This window comes from Hylobates moloch, unplaced genomic scaffold (genome assembly GCF_009828535.3).
Source record: "Hylobates moloch isolate HMO894 unplaced genomic scaffold, HMol_V3 SCAFFOLD_2, whole genome shotgun sequence".
Classification (NCBI taxonomy): Eukaryota; Metazoa; Chordata; class Mammalia; order Primates; family Hylobatidae; genus Hylobates; species Hylobates moloch.
In genome coordinates, this window is record NW_026652277.1 from 13921799 (window position 1) to 13935420 (window position 13622).

At 48.0% G+C, this 13622-nt stretch overlaps 1 protein-coding gene across 6 annotated transcripts in view; it reads right to left on the bottom strand.

Annotated features, from left to right (window-relative positions):
• CAMK1D (calcium/calmodulin dependent protein kinase ID) overlaps positions 1–13622 on the bottom strand; it is a 485392-nt gene that overhangs the window by 8195 nt on the left and 463575 nt on the right. For all 6 annotated transcript variants that reach the window (XM_058431871.1, XM_032161229.2, XM_058431865.1 and 3 more), the window contains 2 exons: positions 7527–7639; positions 5506–5584 (listed from right to left, as the gene is read on the bottom strand). In XM_058431871.1, coding sequence (XP_058287854.1) covers positions 5506–5584; positions 7527–7639 — 192 coding nt within the window. The remainder of the gene's footprint in view (positions 1–5505; positions 5585–7526; positions 7640–13622) is intronic.

Below are 13622 nucleotides of genomic sequence, written 5' to 3' on the forward strand. Positions count from 1 at the left end.
TAGCCACCTGCTCCAGATGGGCCTGGTGGTGCCTGGTGGGTACCCAAGACAGCATTTGCCAGTCCTGGGCCACCTCCCAATTCCTACAGCCAAGTGGAGCTCTGGTGGCTGGAGTCCAGAAGATGGGAGCGGGGGTTCGGCGAACATTCAGGAGTGTGAACTCGGCTACTTGGCTAGGCCACGGTACCCAGATATTTGGCCAAATACTAGCCTGATGTTGCTGGGAAAGTATTTTTTAGATGAGATGAACATGTCAATCAGTAGACTTTGAGTCAAACCGACTAGAGTCCACGCCATGGGTGGGCCTCGTTCAATCAGTCGACGGCCTTCATGAAAAACAGGAACAGGAACTGCTGTCTCCAGTCTGCCTTCGGACTTGAGCTGCAACATCAGCTCTTCCCTGGGTCTCCAGCCTGCTGCCCTGGCCTGCAAATTTTTGATTTGCCGGTCCCCACAATTTGCATGAAACAGGGTTAAATCGTTAAAATAAATTAATTTCTCTCTCTCAGCGTCTCTTTCTTATCACTTCAGTTTGCTTATCGATGACCCTAGAGACGGACGCTCAGAATCACTGAACTGGAGGAATGAGCTCTGGCCAGGGCTGCCCTGTAACAGGGCCTGGGTTCCCATCCTGGCCCTGGACATTCCCTACCCTGTGGCCATCAGTTGGCAGCCTGTTGGGACCTGAGCACACACCACAGACAACAGCAATCCTCAGTGAAAAGGGCAGGAACCATCTGCTAAGAGGCCAGCTGCCTTCCAAGGGGGAGCTCTGAAAAGAGCCCTCTCCCGTCTGGAGCGGTCTGTTGGGGGGCTAAGGAAGGCGTCCGTGATTGCCAAGGCCTCCCTCGCCCTCGGTAGCCCTGAGGAAGTCGGAAGAGCAAGTGTGGAATAAGAGATGGTGCTCTTGGGGTGTCAGTCAGGGATGTGCAGAGACCACAGTTTCCAGAATGATGTGGCTGATGAGGAGGGGCCCCCTGGAGGAACGATTCCACATTCTGCCAGCTCTCACCTGAATCTGTGTTCTCCTTTGCCGAGGCAATGTTACATAAAAGAGACAAGTATATCATAAATGCAGGCAAGCGAGAGTTTCAGCAATGCTTGGGTCAAGTGCATCAGTTTTCATCATTTTCCAGGGTTTGACTTATTGGAAGGTTTAAAATGTACTGTAGGCCGGGCACGGTGGCTCATGCCTGTAATCCCAGCACTTTGGGATCACGAGGTTAGGAGATTGAGACCATCCTGGCCAACATGGTGAAACCCTATCTCTACTAAAAATACAAAAATTAGCTGGACGTGGTGGTGGGCACCTGTAATTCCAGCTACTTGGGAGGCTGAGGCAGGAGAATTGCTTGAACCTGAGAAGCAGAGGTTGCGGTGAGCCGAGATCGCGCCACTGCACTCTAGCCTGGCAACAGAGTGAGACTCCGTCTCAAAAGAGAAAAACAAAAAACAAAATCTGTACTGTAAAAATGCTAAAGCACTGGAAAAAAGTCACCTCTGAATGAAGGCACTCACTGATAGGCTCACAGGCTACACATCTTGCGATGTGACACAGGCTGATGACTCTGAAGTCTTTGTCTCCAGCTTGACCTCTTTCCTGGACTCCTGACTCAGTCAGCAGAGCGCCCACCACGGATGTCGATCGAGACGGCTCCCAGCACCTCCGGTGCAGCGTGGCCCAGGCTGAACTCGCTCCTCCAAGCCTGCCCCTCCTCCTAGCACAATCATCCCCCCAGTCCCGTAAGTTGGAAACTTGGGAATAACCCTAGACCCTTCTCTTCCTTACCTCACTCTGCCACTGCTCTGCCCAATGCCCATGGCTTCTCCGTCCCTGACAGTCACTCACAGTCGTCCCTGCCCCGCTCCATCCCTGCCACACTGCCCTCCTCTCCTCTAGGCCAGCCCCCTTTCCTTCTCAAGGCCGCACCTTCTGGCCACACTCCCACATCCCATCTCCCACCAGGTTGGGTTTTCTAAAATCAAACCTGAGCACCCTGCCTAAGAGATGCCAGGGACCCCACTGCCCAAAAGGAAAGGTATAAATTCCTTGGTAGAGTCATCAATTAATGGCAGCCTGTAGATATCACAGATGTGCAACGCTTCTCCTTTGTGACATGTATTATCTCACGTAACCCCTCGAAAAGTCCTGCGGGGTCTGTATTATTGTTATTCATGATCCGATTCTACAGGGGCAGCCCAAAGGGCTTAGGAGCTCATCCACGCGGGTAGTGAGTGGTGAAGCCAGGACTTGGAGCCGAGCAGGCCAGGCCAGGCCCCTGCCCTGCCTGCCAGTTCCTGCCCTCCTTTCCAGTCTCATTTCCTGCCTCCTGCGTCCTCTCCTGCTCTGGAATACCACATGTTCATGGCACCATGAATGCACATGCAGTTTTAAGCTCCCGTGCTGTACGCCCAGATGCTCGTCTGCCTGGAATCCCCTCTTCTTCCCGCTGGCCTGGGGGAAGCCTTCTCATGGTGCAGCACTCAGCATGGGCTCCCGCCTCCTGCTGGGCCCTCTGTGCCCCTCTCCCAGCCTCCTCGGGAAAACTGACCTCTCCCTTCTTTGTTTTTTCCAAAATGTTTGGTGAAGGAGACAGCAGGTGTTAACTGGTCTTTTTCCTGTCTTCTACAGAGCAAGTATGGATTATCAACAAGCACTAGGCTCACATCCCTCCCTCTTTTATTGAGGTCATTTTTATTCTTTATAAGATAAATCTCAAAAGTCTTACAGCTTTAAAGTCCTAATATGTTTATAAAGTAAGAAAACCTTTATTACCTTCATCGTCGCATACTTTGACTACTGCCCAAAGTGACTTAAACAAAATCAAGACGATACACAATCACAACTGTCCACTTCTTCAGAATGTTCTTTCCTTCCCCCCAAAGCCTTTCCTTTCTTCCCCTTTTCTTCTCCTTCCAATGTGATGGTGAGGGGAATTCATTTTGGAATCAGATAGTTCTGGCTGGAATCCTGGCTTTGCCCTTAGCTAGCTGTGCAGTCTCGGCTAAGTTAATTTACCTTTTTTTTTTTTTTTTTTTTGGGAGAAAGTCTCGCTCTGTGGCCCAGGCTGGAGCGCAGCGGCACCATCTTGGCTCACTGCAAGCTCCGCCTCCCGGGTTCAAGTGATTTCCAGGCCTCAGTCTCCCCAGTAGCTGGGATTACTGGCACACATCACCATGTCTGGCTAATTTTTGTATTTTTAGTAGACATGGGGTTTCACCATGTTGGCCAGGCTGGTCTCGAACTCCTAACCTCAAGTGGCCTACCCGTCTTGGCCTCCTAAAGTGCTGGGATTACAGGCATGAGCCACCACTCCCGGCCATCTCTCTATTTCTTTATCTCTGAAATGAAAATACAACTTCACAGGGTTATTACAAAGGAAAAAAAGAAGATAATACATTAGAGCAATTAGCCCAGTGCTGGAATATAACAGAGACTCAATAAATGACAGATGTTATACACTGAAATACTGTGAAATGGGGTCAGGACGTTGTCTGTGAGCAGGTCCCCTTTAGAAGGCTGACCAGCACACAAGACCCCAGGGGAAATGCCACAGAGGATGGCGGGGCACACAGGGGGATGGTTTTCTGGAGTAATTTTTGGGGGGATTTTCTCCTGATCTCAAGGTTCTGTCCATTTATTTTCATTATCTTTGGTATTTTACGATTCTCGGCATTTGTTTCACAATGGATGCTTGTGGTGCTTACATAACAATCACTACAGGTCTGCGTGGTGGCTCGCCTGTCGTCAAGAGTTTGAGACCACCCTGGCCAACATGGTGAAACCCCGTCTCTACTAAAAATACGAAAAATTAGCTGGGCATGGCGGCACGTGCCTGTAATCCCAGCTACTTGCGAGGCTGAGTCAGGACAATCGCTTGAACTCGGGAGGCGAGTTCTTCTTTGGACACAAAGGCACCAGCGTGTGGGGAAAACGAAAGCCAGGGCTTGGCACTCCAGGGTGACCCAGTAGTGAGGAGGTGGCCTGGGACCCTGACTTCTAGCTCCAAGGCCCTTACCTCTAGTGGCTAGTGATACCTTTGGTCGAGAGAAGAGAAGAACTATCTTTATAATCATGTGCCTCTAATTAGTCCATCACTGCCTTAGAGAACTGATTTGGTGACATCATCTCCATGTGTTAGATGTGGCTGATTCAACTAAACCTACTGAGCACCTGCTCAGCCCATCACGTCCTGGGCTAGGTGCTATGGATACCAAGTCCCCAGAAAGCACCATGTGTGGCCTGCTTGGAATATTACAAACTCTGGAGCCGGAAACTGCAATGCAGTGAGCTGAGATCGTGCCGTTGCACTCCGGCTTGGGCAATAAGAGCGAAACTCTGTCTCAAAAAAAAAAAAAAAGACATACCCAAGACTGGGCAACTTACAAAAGAAGGAGGTTTCATTGGACTCACAGTTCCACGTGGCTGGGGAGGCCTCACAATCATGGTGGAAGGCAAGGAGAAGCAAGTCATATCTTACATGGATGGGAGCAGGCAAAAAGAGAGAGCTTGTGCAGGGGAACACTCCTCTATAAAATCATCAGATCTTGTGAGAGACTTATTCAGTATCACGAGAACAGCACGGGAAAGACTTGCCTCCGTGATTCAATTACCTCCCACCAGGTCCCTCCCACAACACGTGGGAATTCAAGATGAGATCTGGGTGGGGACACAGCCAAACCATATCAGTATGCAAAAGATCACTGCTTTTGCACTTTACAGAAAGTCTTTAGAGATATTGAAGGTAATTGCCCAATGAGGCATTACAATCGGAATTTTATTACTTGAGTTTATTACTCATTAGTTAAATGAAGTTACATATTTTTTCCTTTTAAGATGCTTTTCCAATTTGTGTTTCTTCAACTCGAGAGGGACTAATTGGTAGTTGATGGCATTCTACACATTTTCAGCAGTGGGCGTGAGGCTACCTTGCTTTTGTGCCACTAATTTAGAAACGAGCTTCACTAACAGATAGCTGCGATGCTAGGTTTACACTTGACTTTTGTGAGCCTCTGTTTCCTCGTTGTTAAAATGAGAATAACAATACCTAATTTGCAGGGCTGACATAAGAAATACCAGAGATAATGCATGTAGAGGGTTTAGCACAGAAACCCTCTGGTCCATCAGAAATGCTTAGTTAATTGTAGCGATTGTTTTGTTTTGTTTTGTTTTGTTTGAGATGGAGTCTCTGTCACCCAAAGTGACAGGGTGCTGGGATTACAGGCGTGAGCCACCACACCTGGCCTCGGGTATGTCTTTATCAGCAGCATGAAAATGGACGAATATACATACTAACTTCTCATGGTGCTTCTAGAAGCTGTGTCCTGGGGGCACAAGAGTTCAAATGTTGGCCTGGGGAGAGGAGGAAAGTCACTGGCCAGAATGAGATGAAATTCGTAATAATCCTGTGTGGATTTCATAAACGACAATGGCCAACAGGAAGTTTCGTGCCCCTCTGGGTGGCATTAAATGGCATGGTCTGCTGAGTGGGTGCATTTCCTTACCATGGGTGCCGAGCTGCCTGCTCACACGTGTATCTTTTATTCGGGTCCTTCTCCATCAGGTTCCGAATGAAGTCTTTTGCTGTTCAAAAAGAAGGCACAAGAGAAGGAATCACTTTGCAACTTGAGATGTGACAATATGATCCCACCAGGTCTTCAGGAGGAGCGTGTGTAGCATGAAAAATATGAGACCAGCCCTCCACAGAGACTGCTGTACCTTGGACACAAAGGCACCAGCATGTGGGAAAAACCAAAGCCAGGGCTTGGCACTCCAGGGTGACCCAGTAGTGAGGAGGTGGCCTGGGACCCTGACTTCCAGCTCCAAGGCCCTTACCTCTAGTGGCTAGTGATACCTTTGGTCGAGAGAAGAGAAGAACTATCTTTGTAATCATGTGCCTCTAATTAGTCCATCACTGCCTTAGAGAACTGTTTTGGTGACATCATCTCCATGTGTTAGATGTGGCTGATTCAACTAAACCTACTGAGCACCTGCTCAGCCCATCACGTCCTGGGCTAGGTGCTATGGATACCAAGTCCCCAGAAAGCACCGTGTGTGGCCTGCTTGGAATATTACAAACCCTGGAGCAGGAAACTGCAATGCAGTGAGCTGTGCCCTGCTGGGGGAAGTGGGGAGTACTTGGCAGCCCAGGAGAGGGGATGGCCCAGAAGCAGGACCCTGGGAAAGTGAGGGGCCGGGTGGCAGAACTGATGACATCATGGGTCAGGCCCAAAACCTGCTGCACTGCAGGGTGTGGCCCCTCAATGCCCACAGGACTGGGCTTCTGGGGAAGGCTGTGCTCTTCTGAGCTCAGAAGGTAAATACTTCCCATGTGGCTCTTTCCTGCGAGCCCTGTACAGCTATACTCTGGGCTCAGGTTTCTGAAGACTGAAGATGAAACCAAGGCATTTCCACTTAGGATGAAGTAACACAAATAATAACATGCTCTCTTTGAATAGCTCACACAGACTAGACCCCATTGTCCCATTCATGATCTCATCTCATCCTTCTGCTACACTCTACGGTAGAGATGGAATATTATTACCTGCCTCATCTTACCAGTGAGGAAACTGAGGCTTAGAGAGATTTCATTAATTTACACAGGCCTTGGTTTTGATCTTTATCCCTGAGGAAGGAACAGTGAACTTCCCTAGGAGCGTTTCAGAGTGGCATTTCAAATCCCAGCTCTGCCCCTTACTAGTTGTATTATTTTAGTCAGTTATTTCACCTTCTGGGGCCTCGGTTTCCTCATCTGTCAAATGGGGATAACAGTAATACCCGCCTGACAGGCTGTCCTGAGGACTGAGTGAGTTAGCACACATACACAGTGTCTTGTGCTCAGCATACAGTCAGCACTCAATAAATGTTAGCTACTATTGGTTCACTCCTGGAGCTCCCAGAACAGGGCATGGCTAGGAGAGGTGGATGAGTGGGTCCCCATCTCTCAGCGTGGCTTGAGCCAGATGTCCCAAGCTTGTCCTCTTTCTTTGCAAGTCAAATGCAAATATGTAGCTCATGAAGCTTCCTGAGAGCTGCTATGAACTGTGTGCTGTGAGTGTGTTAATCCCCCACAGTTCATATGCTGAAATCCCAACCAATGTGATGGTATTTGCAGATGGGACCTTTTAGGGGTAACTGGGTCATGAGGGTGCAGCCCTCATGAATGAGATTAGTGCCCTTATCAAAGAGACTTGAGAGAGCTCTCTTGACCCTTTTGCCACGTGAGGACATGGTGAGAAGGACACAGTGAGAAGACAGCAGTCTATGAACCAGAAAGTGGGCCCTCACCAGATACTCAATGTGTTGGCAACTTGATCTTGGACTTCCCAGCCTCCAGAGCTGTGAGGAATAAATGTTTGCTGTTTGAGCCACCCAGTCTGTGGTATCTTGTTACAGCAGCCAACCAATACAGGACCCTCAGGACTGCTCTGAGCTGCCCAGGGTCCCCTGGGCCTGTAAGGGTCACGTGGTCTGGGTGTAAGTGTCGCAGGGGACGCCCACTGGGAGCTGCCTGTGGGAGACCTACCAGAGTCGGAGATGTCATCCCAGTAGGGAGAGTCAAACTCATATTCTGCCTTGAGGATCTGCTCAAAGAGCTTGGAGTCATTTTCATCATAAAAAGGAGGGTAGCCGCAGAGCCTAGGAGACAAAATGGAGTAAAAGCTGGAACATCTGCATAACCAGTGTGGTGACTGTACACTTTGCCTGGAAGGAAGAGACATTACCAACTGAGTTAAGAAAATCTGGCAAGGCACGGTGGCTCACGCAGGTAATCCCAGCAATTTGGGAGGCCAAGGCGGGCAGATCACTTGAGGCCAGGAGGTCCAGGCCAGCTGGCCAACATGGCGAAACCTCGTCTCTACTAAAAAACTCACAAAAAAATTAGCTCGGTGTGGTGGCTGATGCCTGTAATCCCAGCTACTTGGGAGGCTGAGGTGGGAGAGCCACAAGGGAGAATCATTGAGCCTGGGAGGTGGAGGTTCCAGTGAGCCAAGATCGCACCACTGCACTCTAGCCTGGGTGACAGAGCGAGACTCTGTCTCAAAAAAAAAAAAAAAAAAAAAAAGAAAAGAAAAAAGAAAAAGAAAAAGAAAATCTGTATCACGTGTGTTGCAAATATAATCTCAACCAAGAAAGCACACATTCTGCAGGCTTAGGTGGCACAGGAGTAAAACTGCGATTTAATAAACAGCCAAAAGGGTCAACTCAGGTCATGATCAAAGGTAAATAACAACTACTGAAGTCCCCCTTAACTCTCTGCACAGAATTAACCACAGAATCCCACACACCCTAAAAACCTAATAGACAGTCTTCTTCACATAAACGTTATTGATCTTACTGTATGTAACATTGTCCCTAACAGAGGATGAGCTGATGGAGAAAACAAACAAAATATATGTTTAATATCCATTTCAGGGCCCTTCCAGGTTCAGTTTATTTCAGAAATCACCAGAGGAAGAAAACGAAATTTTATGACCTTGAGTTTCAAGTTGCCACAAGACACTATAACCTGCACATTGTCACACACGTAACCTGCACATCGGCACACTACCGTGCCCAAACTGAGTACACGGAGGGTTGTGGTTTTGCCCATTAACATGCAGTAAGTATCAGCAGGGCTGACAGACGTTGTAAGGCTGCAATATCATACTACTACCCATTTTTCCATGGAACCATTTCAAGGTTGATTTTTAACGGATCATATTGATGCTGGTGCAAGTGACTTATAATTTAGAGTTCTGGTGGGACAACAGTCATCTGACACACATAATGGGAGTGGAAATTCTGATTAACTAGACCCACTACAATTCATTCCATAAAATCGTGGATTCTCATTTCAGTTCCGAAATCGGTTTCAATGCTACTTTTACCACTGATGCATTTTTTTGGACCAAAATTTCCTTCCCTGAAAACACGAAGGGCTGGCCTAGAAAATCCCTAATATTTTTTCCAGCTTTAAGATACTGTGGCTCTATGATTCAGTGTGGCTGGCTAAAACACTCAGGAAAAGACCTAGAACATGCTTGGGGCCCATGTGGAGGCAGGGGCTGGCCTTGGTTGACACTGGACGGCCAGGAGGAGGTGGGCCTAAGGCTGTAGGAAGGTGGAGCTTGATTCCAGAAGGCCAGGGGCAATGCTGTGTGGTGCAGAACTTGCTCCTCGGGCTGCGACAACCCAGAGGGTGGCAGCCACGGTGGCAGTTCTTTGTTTTTTTCTTTCTTTCTTGAGATGGAGTCTCCCTCTATCACCCAGGCTAGAGTGCAATGGCGTGATCACAGCTCACTGCAACCTCCACCTCCTGGGTTCCAGCGATTCTCCTGCCTCACCCTCCCGAGTAGCTGGGATTACAGGTGCCTGCCAGCATGCTGGGCTAATTTTTGTATTTTTAGTAGAGATGGAGTTTCGCCACGTTGGCCAGGCTGGTCTCGAACTCCTGACCTCAGGTGATCCACCCTCCTCGGCCTCCCAAAGTGCTGGGATTACAGGTGTGAGCCACTGCGCCCGGCCCATGGTGGGAGCTCTGACCCAAACAAGCCCTGAATTGCACCACATAGATATAACATTGTTCAACACACAGCCACAGCCTAGGGACCAGTCTAATGAGAACAAATTAACAAGAATCAACAGACTGCAGGACCACGAGGGATTAGGCTGTCAGCACATAAGAAATGCAATACAGGTTAGAAACACCACCTTGGTACTGCCATCCCGCAGCTATTCCTCCCATGGGACGCACATCGCCAGCTGCCGCTGCGCAGGGGCGTGCCTGATGACATTTTTAAAGGCTGTGAGACATTCTGTGGGCCCATAAGGATCAAAATAATCTCTCCCCACAAAGTTGCTTTAGGGACTAACAGCCTGGAAAATTTCATTTTTAAAGATGTGCTGCTTTTGGTGAAATGAACAAGAGCCAGGGCTCCCAAAACTACCAGGCACATAGTTCACTGCCCACGGAAATCCCGGAGCCCCAAGATGGGTCTGTCCATTTCTCCCACGATGAGATTCAGGCAGAATGAAATGTGCATATTAGGAAATGCAGACAGAGCAAAATGTTAGTTCATCTTGGAGAAAAAACTAAATTCTAGATATGTGAGGTTTTTGTTTATTTACAACCGCGGGTGTTTTTCTTTAGGGTTTGGCTTTCTTTGCAAGGAAAAAATTCTTTAAGAAAATTCCGAGAAAGATTTAATCTCTTGGTGCCAGTTGTTGAAATGTATATTCCAGTTTCTTCTGGTCTTAGCTCTTTTTTGTTTCCATGTTTTTGTATTATAGGACATTGTGTTTATGTGGCTAAACTGAAGACACAGGAAAAGGAAATGGATTGAGCTTAGAGCCTAAGTAAGTTAAAACTAAGAAAAAAGATTTAAAAATAAGGATTGTAAAATAACAGAAGGACAAACAGAAGTTACAAAATCTTCCTTAGATCTAGAAATTTCAGAGAGCTCCCTGGCCAAGCTATGGCGTTAGCAGGTCTGTGTGGAGGTGATCTAAGAGAAGTAACAACTTCGGGCTGTTTAACTTGATACACAGAGGACTTCTGTGACCGTGGGGCCATCCATTCACACTGGTAATCCCAGGGTTATTAACGAATGTTCCAGAAGTGTGGCTTCTTTTACATATCCAATCCTTTAAATAATCTACAAATTATATCGCCAAGGGTCCTCAAAGGCAATAATGCCTTTCCCAATTTTTCTAGGCTTCAAAGTTCCTGATTCGGAATAACACTGGCATTTGCAACTGTCACACCCGATCAAGGCAATTCACCTTCAAAGCCCTCTTCACTGCCTCCATCCCAGCCTCGGGTCTATCTTCCAGGAAGAACTCTTACATCTTACTGTCTTTCCTGTTGCCTTTTTCCCCTCTCCCCTCAGCCCCCTGGGTCTAGAGGTGCTCACAGCTCAGCTGCAATGAAGCCCAGGGTCACGGGTGCTATTCCTTGTGGTTCCCACACCTCCCTTTTCGTATACAGTCCTTGCACATCCCTCATTTTAAAGGCAAAGAAACCAACATGCAGCAAAACCAGGGCTTGAGCCTATTCTGTCGGATTGCAGGCCTGTGTTCTTAACTATTTGGCTTATGCACTAGAGGGAGGGGACTCAAGAATTGAACTTCGGGCACTGAAGTCAATCTGACTTTGTATTCTCTCTGTGGGGCGTTCGGTTTGCTCTACCTGCCCCTGCACCTGCAAGTGGAACCCTCTGATGGGACCCTGCCTCTCCGCCCCCATCTCCCACAGGCAGGGTCTAACAAATAAGATGCTACCTGGGCCAGGTGTGGTGGCTCACGCCTGTAATCCCAACACTTTGGGAGGCCGAGGTGAGCAGATCACCTCAGGTCAGGAGTTCGAGACCAGCCTGGCCAACATGGTGAAACCCAGTCTCTGCTAAAAATACCAAAATTAGCTGGGCGTGGTGGCGGGTGCCTGTAATCCCAGCTACACGGGAGGCTTAGGCAGGAGAATTGCTTGAACCTGGGAGGCGGAGGTTGCAGTGAGCTGAGATCGCACCACTGCACTTCAGCCTGGGCAACAAAGCGAGACTCCGTCAAAAAAAAAAAAAAAAAAAAGTGCTGCTAGGGGAGTACCAGCCACAGCCACGTGGGACACCAGGCGGTGACTGTTATATTTTATTTTGTTGTAAGGACACTTAACATGTGATCCGCCCTCTTAACACTTTTTTTTTTTTTTTAATGAGACAGGGTCTCTCTCTGTCACCCAGACTGGAGTGCAGAGGTGCAATCTTGGCCCACCACACCCTCCCATCTCCCAGACTCAAGCGATCCTCCTGCCTCAGCCTCCCAAGTAGCTGGGACTACAGGTGCATGCCACCATGCCCAGCTAATTTTTTTTATTTTTGTAGAGACAGGGTTTTGCCATGTTGCCTAGGCTGGTCTCGAACTCCTGGGCTCAAACAATCCACCTGCCTCTGCCTCCCAAAGTGCTGAGATTACAGATGTGAGCCACTGTGCCTGGCATCTTAACACATCTTTAAGTGTACACTACAGTTCTGTTGACAATAGGTGCAATGAAGCACGGGAGGTCTCTCAAACACATTTATCTTGCTTCACTGACACTGTATACCCAGTGATTAGTAATTCCCCATGTCCCTCCCTCCGGTCCCTGGCAGCCACCATTTCCACCTTTCATTCTATGAGTTTGACTATTCTAGATACTTTGTATAAGTGGGATCCTGCAGTATCTGTCTTTCTATGCCTTGCTTGTTTCACTTAGCACCGTGTCAATGTCCTCGAGGTTCACCCATGTTGTCACATGTTGCAGAATTCCCTCCTTTTTAAAGGCTGAATAGTATTCCATTGTATGCATCTACCATAGTTTCCTTACCCGCTCATATGTTCATGGACACTTACGTTGTTTCCACCTATTCAGCTGTTGTGAATACGGCTGCTATGAACATGGGAGTGTGAATCTCTCTTCAATATCTTGATTTTCATCTTTTTGGAATTGCTAGATTATATATGGTAGTTCTATTTTTAATCTTCTGAGGGGTTGCCACACTGTTTTCCATAGACCCACACATCCTCCCCAGTCCTTGCCTTTTTGATTTCTCAATGACATACAAATGGCCAACAGGCATGTGAAAAAATGCTCAACATTACTAATCATCAGGGAAGCGCAAATCAAAACCACATGGAGATGCCACTTCCCGCCTGTTAGGATGGCTATTATCAGGCAGTGATTTTTAAAAAGTATTTCTGTATGGATTTTTTTTTTTTTTGAGACAGAGTCTCACTCTGTTGCCCAGGCTAGAGTGCAGTGGCTCAATCTTGGCTCACTGCAACCTCTGCCTGCTGGGTTCAAGTAATTCTCCTGCCTCAGCCTCCTGTGTAGCTGGGTTAAAGATGCGCACCACCACACCCAGCTAATTTTTGTATTTTCAGTAGAGACGGGGTTTCACCATGTTGGCCAGGTTGGTCTCAAACTCCTGGCCTCAAGTGATTCACCCACCTCAAGCTCCGAAAGTGTTGGGATTACAGGCATGAGCCACCACACCCAGCCCTGTATGGATCTTATAGTATTTCACAGTTTTCATTTTGTTTGTTTTTTGAGAAGGAGTTTCGCTCTTGTTGCCCAAGTTGGAGTGCAGTAGCGCGATCTCGGCTCACTGAAACCTCTGCCTCCTGGGTTCAAGCGATTCTCCCGCGTCAGCCTCCAGAGTAGCTGGGATTACAGGCACCTTGCCACTACACCTGGCATTTTTTGTATTTTCAGTAAAGATGAGGTTTCACCATGTTGGCCAGGCTGGTCTCAAACTCCTGACCTCAGGTGACCCACCCACCTCAGACGCCCAAAGTGCTGGTGTGAGCCACTGCACTCAGCCACTGTCTTCATTTTTAATCGGCTGACATACACATAGTCACTTGGTGCCTCCTGGCCTACGTAGGCCTACCTGGGCCAGGAGGAGGTATACCAAGCACTCACGCATCAAGTATCAGTGTTGCACCTACTATATACCAGATACTGAGTTTGATACTGGAAATACAATGCTAAGTTAAGAACCAGTTTCTGCCTGCAAGAGCTCAGAGTGGGTGAGAGAGGCACATAAAGAGATAATAGTGACAGGAGTGACAGTAGCAATAGAAATGTGCAGAGGCTATTCTGGGT